Below are 19,136 nucleotides of genomic sequence, written 5' to 3' on the forward strand. Positions count from 1 at the left end.
AGCCATGAGCTCATTTCCATCTGTTCACATTCACTCTCACAAACACACTGTCATTCACACAGCAGCACACATGGACCCTGGAGGCGAGGTGGCTGAAGTGTCTTGCTCAAGGACTCTGCTTAGCTTTGGAGCTCTGACGAGATCAAACTTTGACAAGTTGAGATGGCTAAAAAGTGGCTTGTGAAAAGACTGATTTGTAACATCATGTGTCATTTGTCTGCAAATTTATGGACATTTTGTCTTTTTTGTGTGTGATTTTTAATTGTATTTCCTTTCAGGATGGTTTATTGACATCTGGCAAAGGAACAATCAATGCAAATCAGCCCATATTAGGCAAAAGCATCTGCGAGACATTAACATCTCAAAAACATAAGTGGTCTTTAATTTGATGAACATGCTCCACAAGGTGAACAGCTCCTGTCTGCTTTACCCTCCTGCAGAGTGCCATGCGCTGTGCCACCCAAAGTGCTCGCCCTGCCTCCCTGCCACCTGTGGGATGTCCAGTGACTGCTCCCTGCACCTGTCTGACCCGTGTCGGGACAAAGGCAGCTCTCCATGTCCCCAGCTCAAAGAGGCCGGGGGACACATGCGCCTGGAGGGGTGGATGAAGTTCCCCAGGTCTGAACTCATTCATTATACTACGTTTGAGCCAGATGAAGCTGAAGCTGAGGATCCTGGTGGAGCACATGTTTCCATCAAATACAATAAACTTCTTTCCTCAGCTTATGGCATGTTTTAGAACCCATGTATCGACCAGTTAACGATTGTTCAATTACTAAATGATTTTACAATTATTAAATACTAGTTAGCATTAATCATATTAGCTCATTGCAATCCTACATTGTTTTGTGAGTGTTTTTTTTTAATGGAAACACCTTTTTATTGGTCGGGCTTCAATGATTAATCAGAATAATTGTGACCTGTCAGCTATTCAAATTTACATAATGTGTTTCTATCATTATAATTACTTGACATAAATATTCTCAATCACATGCCAAAAGAACTGTAATAACAAATCTAACATTATTCAATCAAAATGTAAATCAAAAAATAATAAACTATTTCGGATTTTCATCATCATCCAGAAGCCACTCACTACATTTCAGTTAAAAATGCGTGAAAAAGTGTACAATAAAATTAATCTTTGGACAAGTCAACCACTAAAATAATTGCGGCCTTGTTGGTAGTATTTTAAGCAGATCTAATCCTAATTTTAGAGTTTATATTTATTATATTTTTGTGTGTGCGACATTTTTGCAGGAATGGAAAGCGAGGTCAGGGCTGGGAGAGGAAGTACATGATCCTGGACGGCACTAAAATCTCCATCTATGACATTGAGCCCAGAGAAGGTCACGCTCACATTTTGCTTGGCTCAGAATCAATATCGCTTGTGTCTTGATGATATTAACGGCCGTGATATTAATAAAACATGTTTCAGACGCGGTGAAGCCCCTGGAGGAGTTCGACCTGTGTCTGTGTGAAGGAGAAGTGATGGTCCATGGAGCTGTGGGCGCCTCAGAGCTGCCCAACACAGCCAAGTCAGGTACGATTCAAAATGTATAGCATAAAAAGACCTATGTCCTTTAAAATAAGCCTCCTAAGTAAACTATTTATAAGACATTAATAAGCACTAGTTCTTTTTTATAAGCACTTAAACAACTACTTGCATTTTTAGATGTCTTATAATACATTTGTAAAAATTGAGCAAACAATTCAACAAGACACATGACATCCAAAGGAGAAAACAACAAAAGTCAAATGAGTCCATTTTCAAGTCTAATTTTCCCATTTTTCGAACGCCTGAAAGGTTAGGTATCCATTTATTGTGTCCATGTCAGGAGCTGTGAGGCCCAGATACATAGTTCTGAAGTCCAGTGAAATGGCAGAACTTTATTACTCTCAGTTCAAATGGCTCAGAGTGACAGGACGGTCCCACAGCACATGGTGGGCCACTTGTTACTCTCAGTCTAGGACGGTCCCTCAGCACATGGTGGGCCACTTGTTACTCTCAGTCTAGGACGGTCCCTCAGCACATGGTGGGCCACTTGTTACTCTCAGTCTAGGACGGTCCCACAGCACATGGTGGGCCACTTGTTACTCTCAGTCCAGGACGGTCCCACAGCACATGGTGGGCCACTTGTTCTCTCAGTCTAGGACGGTCCCACAGCACATGGTGGGCCACTTGTTACTCTCAGTCTAGGACGGTCCCACAGCACATGGTGTACCACTTGTTACTTTCAGTCTAGGACGGTCCCACAGCACATGGTGGGCCACTTGTTACTCTCAGTCTAGGACGGTCCCACAGCACATGGTGGGCCACTTGTTACTCTCAGTCTAGGACGGCCCCACAGCACATGGTGGGCCACTTGTTACTCTCAGTCTAGGACAGTCCCACAGCACATGGTGGATCACTTGTTACTCTCAGTCTAGGACGGTCCCTCAGCACATGGTGTACCACTTGTTACTTTCAGTCTAGGACGGTCCCACAGCACATGGTGGGCCACTTGTTACTCTCAGTCTAGGACGGTCCCACAGCACATGGTGGGCCACTTGTTACTCTCAGTCTAGGACGGTCCCACAGCACATGGTGGGCCACTTGTTACTCTCAGTCTAGGACAGTCCCACAGCACATGGTGGGCCACTTGTTACTCTCAGTCTAGGACGGTCCCACAGCACATGGTGGGCCACTTGTTACTCTCAGTCTAGGACGGTCCCACAGCACATGGTGGGCCACTTGTTACTCTCAGTCTAGGACAGTCCCACAGCACATGGTGGATCACTTGTTACTCTCAGTCTAGGACGGTCCCACAGCACATGGTGGACCACTTGTTACTCTCAGTCTAGGACGGTCCCACAGCACATGGTGGACCACTGGGCAACCACAGTTTCCCCCAGTGAATAGTGTGTACTTTGACATTGTCTTATAAAATACCTTGAAACATCTTTCCAACATAATTCTTTCCAAACATTGAGATATTGATATAATTTCCCACTATATCTTATCTTCTCCTTCCCACTGAACTTTACCAAAACGGTTTGATTTTGCACCAGGGAAATGCCTGTTATTGCACACTAAAAGTTTATTGTTCAACTCAATCATTTTCGTGACGTTGATGTGTCTGTTTTATTTGTCAGACGTTCCTTACGTTCTGAAATTGGAGTCACGCTGCCACGCCCCCTGCTGGCCCGGACAGGCCGTGTACTTCATGGCCCCCAGTTTCCCGGACAAACAGCGCTGGGTGGCAGTGATGGAGACTGTGGTGGCCAGTGGAAGAGCCTCCAGGGAGAAAGCAGAGGCGGATGCAGTGAGTCTTTAAACTTACAGTTGAACAATTTCACCTTTACCTTCGTATTGCATGTGGTGGAAAGTAAAAGTATTGCATATTTACATATCTCTACTTTATGTTACTGTTGTTATTTTTACAGTGGATACATTTTACTTTTACTTCACTACATTTGAGAGCAGGTTTATGTTCTTTCTACTCATGGGTAGAGAGTATTTCTCAGGGTTTCAGGGGTTATTTTTTTTATTTTAAAAAATGCATAAAGATTTTGAATTCAAGCCCTAGCTTTGAACAAAGAAAAATATATACATAAAATTCAATAAAAAAATTAAGAAATTGATTTGAAATACTTCTGTTGACCAATAATGAGCTCAATTCTTCATCAAAATCATTATGTTCACCGCTTTAACAGTGCAAGACACTGCCGGTTTAATTTTTTAATTAAATTCAATCAATTTGAAACATTTATTACAGGTTTTTCACTATGTGAGTTTTTCATATAGAACAATTTGTATGTGTAAACAAAACTATCCAAATTGCACATATTTGGGACATTTAAATGGATAGAGCCAGGTTCAAATTTTGCTTATATTTTTTGCTTTTGCTTACATATTAGTTTTTGAATAAACTAGATCTGGCTGAAAATTTGTGGGGGAAAAATTCAAATTTTGCCTATTTTTTTTTAATTAAAACTTTTGAATTAAAATCAGGCTTTGAATTGGACATTAAACCTGCATAAACATCTTTGGCGTGTGTAGGTGCTTCTTTAAGGGCTGATCTTTGTGTCTCTGAGGGCTGCATTTGAAGTAAACAGCCTTTGAAGTTACAATGTCCCCTAGAAATCTATGGACGAAGTAGATTAAATGAAGATTGGACACTTTACTTGTTTCCACACGAAAGCTCATGACAGCAAACTGACCAAAATAAACCTGCAGTGTCTCTTCTTAAAGTACATTTTTTAAAACTTCAAAAACTTTAACTGAAGTTGATTTTTGATGTGCTACATTTACTCAAATCCACATGTATCTGTATCTGTCATAGCACAGAACTTTGACAGCTGCCATTCCATGTACTGTAGAAAGTCTCTCTTACATGTTTTAGACGCCGGGCCAAGACTTTATTCAAGAATTCACACAAAATCCTCTTGTTGAGCAGGTTATTGGTGCTGCCTCTCTCATGTCATTAATTGTCCTCTCTCCTTCTGCTTCTCTCTCGCTGCTCTCTGTTGCCTTGTCATCCTGCCTCATTGTTTGTCCATATATGGGCATGTTTTATTGATTTGCTCATTGGGATCACCTCATTGGGTGTCACTGAACTAACAGGCCACTGCTGTGTTCCAAAGACCCATGCTTCTGTCTCCTCTGGTCAAGGTAAACATAAACATACAGACGTGTCCCACCAGTCTGCTGCATGCCTCTCCACACTCTTTTCTTTCACTGTACTGTCAATATGTGTCTTTTATCCTGGTTTGTCACCTCTCACCAATTAGTTGTGACGTCTTATACTGTAAAGGATTGATTTTCAACCAGCGGGTTTGAGTTAAACGCATTCAAACTGTGATTTAATGTATTAATTGGCGATGAGAAAACGTCCAAATAAGAAAAAACACCAAAAAGCCACTAATACAAAATCTAAAGAGCCAGACGCACTTGTCTACACTTCTTTTTTGATACTGTTTTAGTGGCTGCTGTGCATCTTTTCAACTAAAAAGGTTGAAAAACAATACTGCAAAGAACCGACAAACTATTTTGATGCACTTTTGATTCCACAAATGCCTCCGAATCCCCAGCAGACACTGGGACTCAAGTCATTCTTTCATGTCACAGAAAATGGTGTCTGATGGGAGAGTGGTTAGCGATGAATGCCCAAATATAATGATAAAACTGCTAAAAGTATCATTTTGTGGTCATTTTAAGACAACTTCTGAATGCAAAAGTAAACAGAAGATATAAAACAGCCACAAAAAAGACACTATTCATTTGGGTTCACATTTTTTATCACATTTTGCTTGTAAAATAATCATAATTGTTTGTATTTAGTTATTACAATTATATTTAGGCCTGAATAGTCACGACTATCGCGATCATATTTGCACCTGGTGTCGTGATTAAAAGCCTGATTTGGTCCCGGCTCTGTCACACACACCTGTCGCTCTTCTAGCTCTGGGGTCTCCTTCTGGGGTCTCCTTCAGGTCACGACCCCCGCACGCCCGTCACCTTTGACCCCTGTGACCTCTCATTTCCAGAAGCTGCTGGGGAACTCTCTGCTGAAGCTGGAAGGAGACGACAGACTGGACATTAACTGCACTCTGCCTCTCACTGATCAGGTACGACAACCCGACAGCGTGAAGCGAAAGGCCACACGCTTGCCTCCATGGAGATAGGCCATTTTAATACAATACCGTGGAAGATTCCGGGCAAAGTTACACCAAAAAAGGCTGAAATATTGCCCTGAAAGAATGTTGAGTCTGTAGACGGCTCAACGGACGTTCAATTACAAATAAGGCAAGTTTATTGGTAGAGCACATTTCATACACAAGGCAATTCAAAGGCTTCACACAACAGGAAAAATGCATTAAAATCACAAAGAAATTACAGAAACAGAAATACAATAAAATTAACTCAATAAAATTAACTCAATAAAATTAACTCAATAAAATTAACTCAATAAAATTAACTCAATAAAATTAACTCAATAAAATTAATTCAATAAAATTATAAAATTAACTCAATAAAATTATAAAATTAACTCAATAAAATTATAAAATTAACTCAATAAAATTATAAAATTAACTCAATAAAATTAACTCAATAAAATTAACTCAATAAATAAATAAAATAAATAAAATAAATAAAATAAATAAAATAAATAAAATAAATAAAATAAATAAAATAAAATAAACAACATAAATAACATAAATAGCATAAATAGCATAAATAACATAAATAACATAAATAACATAAATAAAATAAATAAAATAAATAAAATAAATAAAATAAATAAAATAAATAAAATAAATAAAATAAATAAAATAAATAAAATAAATAAAATAAATAAAATAAATAAAATAAAAATAAAAACACCTAGCCAAATCCAAATTTATCTGACCACATTGGCAGGCATTCCAGAATAAGAAAACTATTGTCCACTGGATTTGAAATTTGCCTTTTACCAAACGATTCAAAACATCCACACGTCGCTCTTGGCAACACCAGTCAAAACAGTGAACAGACGAGCCGCACAGAGAAAAGCACACACACGTATCACAGAGATTCATCGAGTTAACAGCTTTGGACATGAAACTGCTCATTATGATATTTTTGTTTGCTGATATTACTCTGCGCCTCCTTCAGAAGCTAATCACTCAAAGTGGCTGCTATAGAATGAGAAGAGTCCTGAGGAGAAGCTTTTTCATTACGAGCTTTTCATAGACTCAAAGGCCTCTGAGGTCCAATGATCTTTGCGTTCACGATGCCCTGCAGTTTGTTTCTGTGCCACATCTGCATGTTCAAGTTAAGCTGCTCTCCACAAGGCTTTTTACAAACCGTTTCAAGAATAACCTTGATTCTGATTCCAAAACGATATAACTTAAGTTTTGTGAGCATTTCTGAAAGATGAAGTTCTCCTCAAAAGTCTGCAGTTCATTGTTATCAGCAGCATAAACATCATTTTGCGAGACGAGGAAACATTGATACCTAAAAAGCTATCCAAACACCATTTTGACAGCGTTGACAAATATTTAATGAATGATAAACCGTCTATTGTTTGTTAAATGTCACTGAATTGAGGCTGTTCTGACTAAAACAGAGGACGATAAACATCTGGTACGTGGGCACGGTAAAAATGCATGTATTCAGCGTTACATAAAACAGCTAAAACAGAACACGGCGTTGTTTTGAGTCGGTGAATATTTGTATTGTTTTTGTCAGATTTGCGTCACATTTGTCACGCAGCAGATCTGGCTCGGCTGCTCGGGGCGCGCGGCCAAGGACCTGCCTCTCGTCACGTTGCCTTTTTTAATCGTCCAGTCTGCGTTGTTCTCCCCGCAGGTCGTCCTGGTCGGGTCGGAGGAGGGACTGTACGGCCTCAACGTCATCAAGAACTCGCTGTCCCACATCCCCGGTCTGGGCTCCGTCTTCCAGATCCACGTGGTCAAGGAGCTGGAGAAACTGCTCATGATTGTTGGTCAGATGTCATGTGCTTTTGTGCTTCTTTTATTTGTATTCTTTTATTTTGCAAAGCAGAACAGTAGTATTAGTTATAATGCTGAGTTCCACTTCCTTATCTTTAAAATATATATCTGAGTATTAGAGGTGGGCAATATATCGAAATTTACTTTTCATTTTGTGAATTTTGTTTTGAAGATGAGCAAAATTTTAAAATGGAGTTTATATTGGGAAAAATATGCTGCAAAAAGATCTGATTAAAATCTTGTTGCAAATGAGGGTTTGAGGTGATATTTCTGCACTTTTGTGATCAATTTTACAAAAAAATTACAGTTGTCTGATAATTAAACTCGACTATCGAGATACTCCAAAAAATATCAATATATATATATATGTTTTTCACTATGGCCCACCCCTACTAAGGATTCAATATTTGTGGAGTTTTAATTAACCTTTACAAGATTTTGATTTTATATTATTTATAGAAAGAAAGTAGATCCACACAGCAGATTTTTGAGCTCGCAATTTTCATTTTCAATAATAACACCACACGCTGTCTTTCTATTGATGACTTTTGGTCACATGGTCTGTCAGGTGACACTTGTATCAAACAGGTCTAAAACCTTTAATGTGTAAAGAAAATAAGTGTGTGTTATTGAAAATAAAACACTGCTGTGCGGAACTACTTTCTCTCTCCAATTAGGACTTTTTGGACACAGCACCTTTGTCTCTGTCCACAGGATATTATGTGTCAACATACACATAATGTTAGTTGTATTTGTTTATGTAATGTAAAATATTTAACTATTTTCAAGACTTTTCTGACCAGTTCCAAGAACATTTATATAGGAATATAAATATCCCAATGCATTTACTCCTTTGACAAACACTTTGTGTTAATCCAATGACACAATAATCCAACTACATTAAAGCTGGGGATCTGTAAGTGAGTTTATTGTAAAAACAGCACTTTGTGACAATGTCTACAGCTAATAATAAAGTGTCAACCAGGAAGTAAGAGCGTAATCAGAGTTCTGATTGCTTTTGCTTGGGTGGTCCACCCCATTTTCCCTTTGCCGTCTGAAAAAGATGTTCTAAAACTGTGAACTCACCTGGAAATGAATGTATGTGATACACAGGGTTTGTCACAGTCACGAGTTTCCTCATTTGGTGGTTTGACCATCAGGTTCCCCAGCTTTAAGTAGTTATAAATCTAAAGTATGGAAATTAAGATGAATTTCGACTGAAGTAGATCATAGTAATAGAACATTTAATCCTACTTTAGACCTGGTTTACAGAGCTGGGTAGAATGGTCAAAAATGTTACTCAAATAAGAGTACCATTACTTCAAAATAATGTTAATAACTGTAACAAAGGCATATGTCAGTGTCAGATTCCATTACAAACTAAACATGCACAACATAGATTTAGATATAATCGATGTTATTTAATTTAAAATAAGAAATCTGGAGCACAAAAGAACTAAACTGATTCTGTGGCTCTTCCAGGAGACGAGAGAGCCCTGTGTTTGGTGGAGATCAAACGGGTGAAACAGTCTCTGGCCCAGTCTCATCTGCCCAGTCAGGCCGATCTCAGTCCCTACATCTTTGAGACGGTCAAGGGCTGCCACCTGTTCGCCGCTGGGAGAGTACGTCTACAGTTAACACTTTTGATTACGCCGGCACAATACATGCATCTGACAGAACTCTATTGTGTTTAATGTTTTGTTTGTGTTTTTAAATTGAAAAGGCGGATTTTGTTTAGTATTTTCCAAAATTAGACTTGATTTTGTCATTGTTTAGCTTTTTCTGACTATTATAGTTTCAATATAACGATAATAAAGAATTCATGCTTCATGTTTCTATAATGAAAACGTTGAAAAAGGTTGATTTTATTCCGTGTCTGGGTTATGTCTCTGTTAAGTTTTTTTTATTTTATCTTAGAATAACTGAAATTACTGTGTCAAAAACGATATTAAAGGACACATATTATGCTAAACTGGCCATATCCTGACATTGTTTCCTCATCAAAACCAGTTATTATATATATATAGTATGTTGAAACTCAGGATGATGTGTTCTTTTTCTCACAGGTGGAAAACGGCTCGTGCATATGTGCTGCTATGCCCAACAAAATAACAATCCTGCGCTACAACGACAATCTCAACAAATACTGCATCCGAAAGGTATTTACAGTGGAATCTAAATGTGTCTGTGTCAAACTGTTCAAGGCAAAGCATTCTTATAATTCAGTGTGTTTTTTATCTTCTACTGTGTTGAAGAATGTTCTGCACCTGCTGCAAAGTCTTAAGTCTCTCACTATGTGGTTGGCTCTATCTATGATGGCGCCATCTAGGGATCATAATTAATCAATAACTGTGATTATTCAGGTCACAATGTAATCGAAAGAACTAAAAATATATAAAATTATGACTGTTTTAGGAGCAAATATAAGTGTTTTGAATTCATATCTAAATCTATAATCCAAAAACTACAGCTAAATGTAAATCACTTTCCTCATCGTACAGTATCTTGGCCTAATCAGCTCATATTTAAAGCTGCTTGTTTGAAGCTCAGGCTTGAATTGTGCAATATACTGAGTATTCAAGTCGCTCGGTCCAGAACTGAGCGTGAATAAACAACACCAGAGTCTCCAGCCACTTATTTGTCGATGTAGGTAAAAGTGCTTTCAATTATTTCTATTTTTATCTTTTAATTTGAGAAGAAAAAAACCCCATAAAACATAGAATATGACACACAGAGTGAAAGCAAATATTTAATAAAGTCAATTTTGTGTCCGAATGTCCTTGTTATGTATTTCAGTTATTATTTGTTACACTTTCAGAATGTCATTTTCCACTTGCCGAGAGTGTTCTATCTCGTCTTCGCAGCGGTCTATTGTGGGAAGGGAACAGATTTAAAAAGCTGACCTTAAACTTTCAGACGAGATCTCAGTATTGATTTTTCTGTCTCAAAGAGTCAACAGCTTCTTATAACAAATGTGAAAGCGACTTCTTCAAAGGCCCGCAAACCCCACGAGCTGCAGTTGTGTAACAAAACAACCAACTCTGTCTCCAGTTGTCAGGTTGAAAATGGGCACGCTCCATGTTTTCCAGACAGAATTAGTGATTTTCTCTACGTTTTGTCAGTAATTCCAGAAACTTTTCCTTCAGTGACTCATATTTTACCAGTGGAAATGGCACGTAAATAGATGCATGTTACTGTGCGGCCCCCCAAGCCTGTGTTTGGACCCACTTTGAATCCAAAAGTCACAGTCAGTGTCACATTTTAGCATTAGGATTATTGTAAGGAAAAAAATGAATAGAAAATCACAATTACAAATACGCAATGACCAAACAAGAATGTAATTTAATATTCTTTTATTCCCATTGTCTAACGTGTTACTCTTCCTCAAGTTTGTGACCAGTTTCATGAAATGTAACTTTCTGAATGACAAAATGAATGTGACAAAAACAGGCAGATAAAAAAGTTAGATTTATTTTTTTGGATGATGGATGAATTAAAAAAAACATTAATATTGTTACTTAAAGAGCTGTGATTATCATATAGTTTGTATTATTATAGTCACAGTGAATAAAAGACGTGTTTGTCAAAAGTATCAGTAAAATCAGACACCGATCAATACTATGACTAGGAACGTAACTAGATATGGTATAAATACTAAAATAAATCACATAAACAGGACAAAACTTGACGTTTCTTGAACTATTTAAAATGATATCGACCTTTATCAAAACCAGCATAAGACGTACAGAAAGTTCTGTTGAAAATAAGAAACAAAAGAGTGTTTTATCCTCATTGGTATCGAGTATCCAGTCTGCTACTTCATACTGTAATCGCGTTTGAAGTTTTAGTATCTGGACAGCGTGTACAACGACAGTCACAGTAAAACAATACGACTGTGATGACGTCAGGGCTGTTTGTTACTGTTGTGTCGCGGTCGTCTTTGTACAAACGTGATGAAGTTCCCCAGCGTTCAGCCCTCGCTCTCTCTGTGTGTGTCGTCGTTCACAGGAGATCGAGACGCTGGAGCCGTGCAGCTGCATCCATCTGACCACCTACAGCATCGTCATCGGCACCAACAAGTTCTACGAGATCGAGATGAAGCAGTTTGTTCTGGAGGGTGAGACCACGGCGCGACATTAAACATTTCCCCAGCACAAAACCCTCTCAGAGATGAATCCAAAGTCGGGGGCCGTTTTAGCAGGCACTTGCACTGACTAATGCTGGAGTGACTGTTGCGTGCTAGTCTTTATATACGTCCCCTCTGAGATTACTGCATATATTTTTGAAAGTATTCAGAAGATCACACCGACTTCAAGAATGAACTCGGTGTTAATGTATTCAGATTAAACAGGAAAAGAAGGGGGCGAAGAAAAGTTTTTAAAGTGTTTTCTAACTCACAGATATAAAAGGTTAGAGTTTAAACTGCTGCTCGTACGAACAGAGCTGGGAAAGCAGACGACAAATCAGCAGAATAAAAAATACCTTCATTACAGACTCTAGAGTACACGCCTCTCCTCCAACACAAAGCACCAGGATGTAAAAGCTGTCTCTGCGTCTCCACTCTTCACGCTGGTACTGAGTTTGACATGAATAATGTTCTTAGTCATTAAGGCATTAAATGACTCTGTGCATCAACAGTGAAAGACTGAAATGTTCTGATCCTGCACTTTCAGTAAAATACATCATTATGTGCCACTAGACGTTTCAGTGTTGTTCGACCACTGTATATAAGTACAGCAGTACAGTGTGCTGTATAGAAGTACAGCAGTACAGTGTACTGTATATAAGTACAGCAGTACAGTGTGATGTATATAAGTACAGCAGTACAGTGTGCTGTATAGAAGTACAGCAGTACAGTGTGCTGTATATAAGTACAGCAGTACAGTGTGATGTATAGAAGTACAGCAGTACAGTGTGCTGTATAGAAGTACAGCAGTACAGTGTGATGTATAGAAGTACAGCAGTACAGTGTACTGTATATAAGTACAGCAGTACAGTGTGCTGTATAGAAGTACAGCAGTACAGTGTGCTGTATATAAGTACAGCAGTACAGTGTGATGTATAGAAGTACAGCAGTACAGTGTGCTGTATAGAAGTACAGCAGTACAGTGTGATGTATAGAAGTACAGCAGTACAGTGTGCTGTATAGAAGTACAGCAGTACAGTGTGCTGTATATAAGTACAGCAGTACAGTGTGCTGTATAGAAGTACAGCAGTACAGTGTACTGTATATAAGTACAGCAGTACAGTGTGCTGTATAGAAGTACAGCAGTACAGTGTGCTGTATATAAGTACAGCAGTACAGTGTGATGTATAGAAGTACAGCAGTACAGTGTGCTGTATAGAAGTACAGCAGTACAGTGTGCTGTATATAAGTACAGCAGTACAGTGTGCTGTATAAAAGTACAGCAGTACAGTGTGATGTATATAAGTACAGCAGTACAGTGTGCTGTATATAAGTACAGCAGTACAGTGTGATGTATAAAAGTACAGCAGTACAGTGTGATGTATATAAGTACAGCAGTACAGTGTGATGTATACAAGTACAGCAGTACAGTGTGCTGTATAGAAGTACAGCAGTACAGTGTGATGTATATAAGTACAGCAGTACAGTGTGCTGTATAGAAGTACAGCAGTACAGTGTGATGTATATAAGTACTTTGTGTGCTTTAAAAAGAGACACATCATCTGTGCAAACATCACATTTTCTGTAGATGACTTCATCAGTAAGAAAAGGTGCCAAATATTTGATTTTGTTTATACAAAAAGGAAACTTTACAGTTCTACAGTCTAATATGACTCTTGACTGGCATTATATTTTGTATAAAATTTGCAGCAACTATAACTGAATACAATAAGATCAGATGGTTCATTAGACTCAGTCCTACAGCGCAGTAGCTCTTATGAACCACTAGAGGGAGCTCATAACCTTCTGTGTGAAAATGCTGGGTCAGCATCCTTCCTGTTACAGTTTTATAAAATGTTAGGATGATGATCATCTGAACTCCTCAGTGTGGTGTGCTCCTTTCAGAGTTCCTGGATAAGAACGACGTGTCTCTGGCCTCGGCCGTGTTCGCCTCGTCCTCCCACAGCTTCCCCATCTCCATCCTGCAGGTGGCCAGCAGTCTGCAGAAGGAGGAGTACCTGCTCTGCTTCCACGGTCTGTGTCTGTGGCAACACACGATACACGTGATGTGAATGTGTGGACTTACACCAGCTACATTCAAACTCTTTGCCAATACTTCTGTTTATTAGAGATCAAATCATTCTTTTTAATTATTTGTAAACGCTCTCTTCTTTCTCACACTTATTGTGCTTTATCTCCTATATTTTGTAAATATAGTTAGTATATTTTTTCTATTTTACTGTACGATAGGGACACGCGCTGGAATAGTTTTTTAATTCAACTGTTTTTGACTTTTTTCGGCTGGATTTCAGCGTTTTTCGTTGCGTTCGTTGTGTTGTTGTGACGTGGGCTAGCTCCGAGTGAGCCCACCAGCCCCCCCCGCGCCCTCCGGCCGCGCTAAAGTACGGCGTGTCGTCGGTACACGTTGATATACACGTTTATATGAAAGAGGAACTTCACCAACGATCGGGACACGCACTGGAATCGGTTTAAATTAACTTGTTTTGACTTTATTCGGCTGGATTGAGTGTTTTCGTCGTGTCGTTGCGATGTGTTTTGGCTCTGAGTCCCCCGGCTCCGGCCCCGCCCCCCGGCTCCGGCCCCGCCCCCCGGCCGGCGCCGTACCGCGTTTCCACAAAGGAGGAACTCATGAAACTGCGGAGAACAGTCGTCTTACCCGGAGATCGTCACGTTATCCCGTCGCAATACTGACCTAACCTAATACTGATGTGCAATTCTGTCATATGTGCAATTGCTGTTGGAATTCATGTGCAATTCATGTGCAATTACTGTGAAATTCATGTGCAATCTATGTGCTGTCGTGACACATATTCATGTGCAATTACCGTCGGGATCACATGCAATGGTATTTATTTATTTATTTGTCTATGGGAGTTTTTATTTATTTATAGGAGATCTTCTACTGAAAGTGTTTTTCAGACTTCCTATAAGTGATCTGTTCTTCTGTATCTACCTCTGTATCTACCTGCGTTGCACCAATGAAATTTCCCCATGTGGGACAATAAAGGAATATCTTATCTTATCTTATCTTAATTACATTTCTTAAATTGGGGTTTAGATTCATTAAAAATGCATGTACTGCACTCACAAAAAATCGTTGTAACACCAATGTAACGCTCATTCGGAAAGATTGTGCTTGTCTCCACAATTTCATTTTAAAAGTTAGATTTGGTTCTACTTAATGCAGATTTAATGACACAATCTGAGCTTCAGTCTGGACAATATCTGGGTTTCAGTGTATTTTTACTGACTTAAAACATAATTGGCCAAAAAGCAAAGAGCAGGAGAATTTGTTTTCTCATTTCAATTGAGAAAATGATCGTCTTTTTCTTATTTTTTTAGTAATCATTACATTTTCTGCTTTTTCCATTGGCAAATGTTATGTCAAAATATACAGTACTCCCAAGTCAAGATGGATACTGCTTAATTCAAGCACGTATTCACTTGTTATTTAAGATTGTCCCTTTATCCAGTGTGAAATGAGTGTGTCTTGTTTGTGCTGCAGAGTTCGGTTTGTTTGTGGACTCTTACGGTCGCAGAAGTCGCACTGAGGAGATCAAATGGAGCCGAGTGCCTCTGTCATTTGGTAAATAAAGAAGTCTTTTCGTACATTTACTGATTCTTTAGACAGTAGAAGGTGATGATAATGCTCTTAGAGACTTAAGTATATTTGTGTCTTTCGTGTGGTTTACTGCAGATTGACGCGTTCATGTGAGAATTCAAACTGAAGCCGTTTGTTTCGTTGCAGCGTACAGAGAGCCATATTTGTTTGTGACGTACTTCAACTCTTTGGACGTGATCGAGATCCAGGGACACTCCAACCTCGGGTGAGAGAAATGAGAACATGTTCCTAACGTCAATGAACTAAATAAACATATTAGACTACGCACTGGCCCACCTCTGTTCCCAAATTAATATTGTATTTAAGGACAAAATAGTATAATAAAGTTTCTGCTACAATTACCCCCAAAAATAGGGCTTTAATTTGTGATAAGTTTGAACCTCAAACAAACTGACGGCAAAATATTCATACTTTCATTAGAATTATAAAAAAAAAAATCCTGAGAAAATCGTCTGCTCTTTTAAGTGTAGTTCTGTTTAAATCAGTGACGTGCATTCAGGGGAGGCAGTGCCTCACCTGTCAATCTGGGGGGGGAATAAATAGATTATAAAATATAATAAATATTAATATTTTGTCATCTGGTATGTATTATAAACCCACTTTCCGTTTGAATCCAATATCGAACAATATTTTGTCAAATAAGAATGTCAAAATGTTCAGATGTTTGTTGTTCAGATACAGGGAGGAGGCAGCACCTGCTCTGCCTCTGGAGCACACACACACACACACACACACACACACACACACACTGAGCTGGTGCAATGCAAATGATGTGTCACTTTCTCTCCCTCTGTTTATAACAAATAAAACACCCTGACCATGAGCTCTGAGCTTCCATATTCTAAATAATGTGTGAAATGTATTTCAGATTCATTATAAAACCATAGTAAAAGTTCACTCAGCGAGGCAACAGTACATGTGCCTCATGGAAGAGGGCGCTTCTGAGCCCGGCCGTGTGTGGACAGGTCTCTATCTTCTTCATGATTATTTTTTATGTAGAATCCGGACAATATGGACGATTAAATTTCCAAGTTAAAACGTGTCACAAATGTAGATTTTCAATCAAAGCAAGAGGTTATAACTAAAGGAAGACCTGCACCGGAGTTGAACCGGCTGCTTCAAACAGAGTGATATCTCCAAAAACACTGCATTTACACTGCACTTAGCCTAGCGGTTAGAGACACGGCCTGGGGCACTAGAGGACCTGGGATCAACCCTCACTTGTGCCAAAATTAATATCATGTTCAAACTTTTTAAACTTATATATTCCTCAGTCTAGTATGTTTTGGGACGACTTATGTCAGTCAGAGATGAACGGAGGCAATGGTTCTTTAACATTTTTGATAACATCAGTGATCAGATTAAAGTCAGGCTTGATCATTTTGGTGAGCGAGCTTTCCTTGGTTTAAACTTTAGTGGATTGCACAAAATGTTGTGAAATGTCTCAACATTTTGATGACACAAAACCGCAGAGCCTGTCAAAATATGCAAGGTTTTTTGACTTTGTGAGACTAAGGGCGGAGCTAGTGGGACTGTATAGCAATGAATGCAAGTCTCCTGCAGCTTCTCCTCTTTTTGGTCCAGAACGACCTGTTTAAGGAGCTCTTTTGGGTTCATTCACGTTTGTAAATCTGAATCTGAAAGAGTCGGTGCCTCACTAGCCCTCAACCGCACGTCACTGGTTTAAATGTGTCCTTAATTGTCTCTTCTACGTTTTCACCCATGAAAAAGAGATCAACTAAAGGTTAAACAATGAATAGATGACAGTACTACGTTACTGCAAAGTGCGTTCATGCTTAAACATCGCCGCCAAAGCACAAACTCGAGCCGTGTAAAGCGATAAATGATGAACGTGTTGAATCCTGACTCTTAACCCCGCGATGCCGTTGCTTGCGTTCAGTCCCACAGTGCTGGCTCACCTGGACATCCCGAACCCCCGATACCTGGGCCCCGCCATCTCCTCCGGGGCCGTGTACCTGGCCTCGTCGTACCAGAACAAGCTGAGGGTCATCTGCTGTAAGGGCAGCCTGGTGCGCGAGAGCGGCGAGCTGCAGCGGACCGGCTCCAGCAGAGGGTCAGGACGCTTTACTGCACGATCTGTTCTCTCCCGAGGGAAAAAGAGCTGGGAAAGAGAGATTTCAATTGAGGCTGAACGTTTGAACTGAAATGTATGAATTGCAATAGTGACACGAGGCAAAGAAAGTCACAATATCAAATTTTAATGTTGGGATTTTTGTGAGATTTAAACATTTACGATTATTTAAACGGTTATTCACAGCTCCATGAACAAACAACAGAGACATCTTTCATTTTCTTTCATTTACATTGTTTCTATTCCTTAAGTTTGTGGCCAGTTTAATGAAATCGAACTGTCTGAATGACAAAATACAGTAAATGTGGTAAAAATAGCCAGATTTAAAAAGTACATTACATTTAGATGTGTTTTGTTGGAGTGTGGATTGCATTAAAAAGACTTAATTCTGTTTCTAAAGTTGTCACGATTATTACTCTTTTACTTTTACGATTATATTGTGACCTGAATATTCACGAGGCATCACCACACGAGGCATCACATCCCTGTAGGTGATATTGACCAAATAAATATATCAAGAAATGTGTTAAAACATGTCTTTGAACATTCTAGTTGAGTGTCAATTATCAGAAAAATGTGTAAAATGAATCACAAAAGGGTAAAAATATCATAATCACAACATAACTTCAACTTTTTTCTTTTTCTTTTTTGAATAAGCTCTTTTTGTAATATTTGTTTTACTATAAACGATACACTTGACATTCAAATTCAACAATATCATCATTTTTTCTTTTTTTTTGGTCCTCTACAGCGCTCTAAACATTTGTCTTCAGCCCTAATACGTTGCCTCGTGTTGAATCTAAACATTATTTGACTGCAGGAGTCCCAGTAAGCGCGGGCCTCCCACGTACACGGAGCACATCACCAAACGCCTTTCCTCTGGCCCGGGGAGCCACGACGGGCTGCACCGCGAGCCCAGCACCCCTCACCGCTACAGGGAGGGCCGCACCGAGTTCAGGCGGGACAAGTCTCCAGCGCGGCCCCTGGAGCGAGAGAAGAGCCCCGGCCGAGTGCTGGACAGCCGCCGAGAGCGCTCTCCGGGACGCTTCGGGGAGAGCGCCAGACTGCACGCCGGCTCGGTCCGCACGCAGCTGGCTCCGGTCAACAAGGTGAGGCGCGACACGAGGCACGGGCTGCACCTTGGAGCGCGTCGGGCCAGGACTAAGCAACTTCAGCGGTAGAGCTCCCCCTGCAGCTCATGTGTGAAAATACACTGTCAGAGAACAGACACACACAGGCAGTATAATCACATTCTCAAACATTTGACATTCCCAAGTACAAACAAAGGGAAACGGACAATTCAAATGCCCCAAAAATACATATTTAACCATCACAAGGACTTATAAAGATGTTTAATAAGGTAAAATGTTCTCCTTTAAGTGAACCGTGCCGGTCTTTTTAACGTGCATATGCTTTTATCACCGTTTTACATCAGTCAAGTGGCAGTTTGTGAAGAAGAATTTAAAAGAAAAGTATAAAAATACAGGAAGTAGAGATGAGTTCTAAAACCTTCTGTGATGTCATCAATAAGCGACATTCCATAGATTTTTCAGTTTAAACAATCAATCAACAACCGCTATAAAACAGCAAAGAAGAAGAAAAAAGAAGTGTAATCTGCTCTAATTGTTTGTCAAATCTGTTGTGTGCAGTAAATTATATTCATGTTGGCCCTTGATGACACTATGGTTGCCAGGTAACAGTTGTGGAAGGGACTCGTTATGCAACCTTGCCGATAAAAAAAGAAATATCAATCGGAAATCTATTAATTGATGGCACACAGACTAAATTGAAAAAGAAAC

The 19,136-nt window shown here is 39.4% G+C and overlaps 1 protein-coding gene across 10 annotated transcripts in view; it reads left to right on the forward strand.

Moving 5' to 3' along the window:
- Positions 1-19,136, forward strand: part of citb (citron rho-interacting serine/threonine kinase b) — a 55,634-nt gene that overhangs the window by 35,872 nt on the left and 626 nt on the right. For 5 of the 10 annotated variants that reach the window (XM_072432829.1, XM_072432830.1, XM_072432833.1 and 2 more), the window contains 15 exons: positions 441-618; positions 1,261-1,349; positions 1,439-1,543; positions 3,136-3,305; positions 4,607-4,654; positions 5,530-5,610; positions 7,334-7,469; positions 8,959-9,098; positions 9,543-9,635; positions 11,485-11,593; positions 13,508-13,636; positions 15,129-15,209; positions 15,372-15,450; positions 17,146-17,319; positions 18,158-18,446. In XM_072432829.1, coding sequence (XP_072288930.1) covers positions 441-618; positions 1,261-1,349; positions 1,439-1,543; positions 3,136-3,305; positions 4,607-4,654; positions 5,530-5,610; positions 7,334-7,469; positions 8,959-9,098; positions 9,543-9,635; positions 11,485-11,593; positions 13,508-13,636; positions 15,129-15,209; positions 15,372-15,450; positions 17,146-17,319; positions 18,158-18,446 — 1,901 coding nt within the window. The remainder of the gene's footprint in view (positions 1-440; positions 619-1,260; positions 1,350-1,438; positions 1,544-3,135; positions 3,306-4,606; positions 4,655-5,529; positions 5,611-7,333; positions 7,470-8,958; positions 9,099-9,542; positions 9,636-11,484; positions 11,594-13,507; positions 13,637-15,128; positions 15,210-15,371; positions 15,451-17,145; positions 17,320-18,157; positions 18,447-19,136) is intronic. The other 5 variants (XM_072432834.1, XM_072432835.1, XM_072432837.1 and 2 more) reach the window with 1 other exon arrangement.

Source organism: Eucyclogobius newberryi, unplaced genomic scaffold, assembly GCF_026437365.1.
Source record: "Eucyclogobius newberryi isolate DKJ021-1_F unplaced genomic scaffold, fEucNew1.0.hap1 SCAF_6, whole genome shotgun sequence".
Taxonomy (NCBI): domain Eukaryota; kingdom Metazoa; phylum Chordata; class Actinopteri; order Gobiiformes; family Gobiidae; genus Eucyclogobius; species Eucyclogobius newberryi.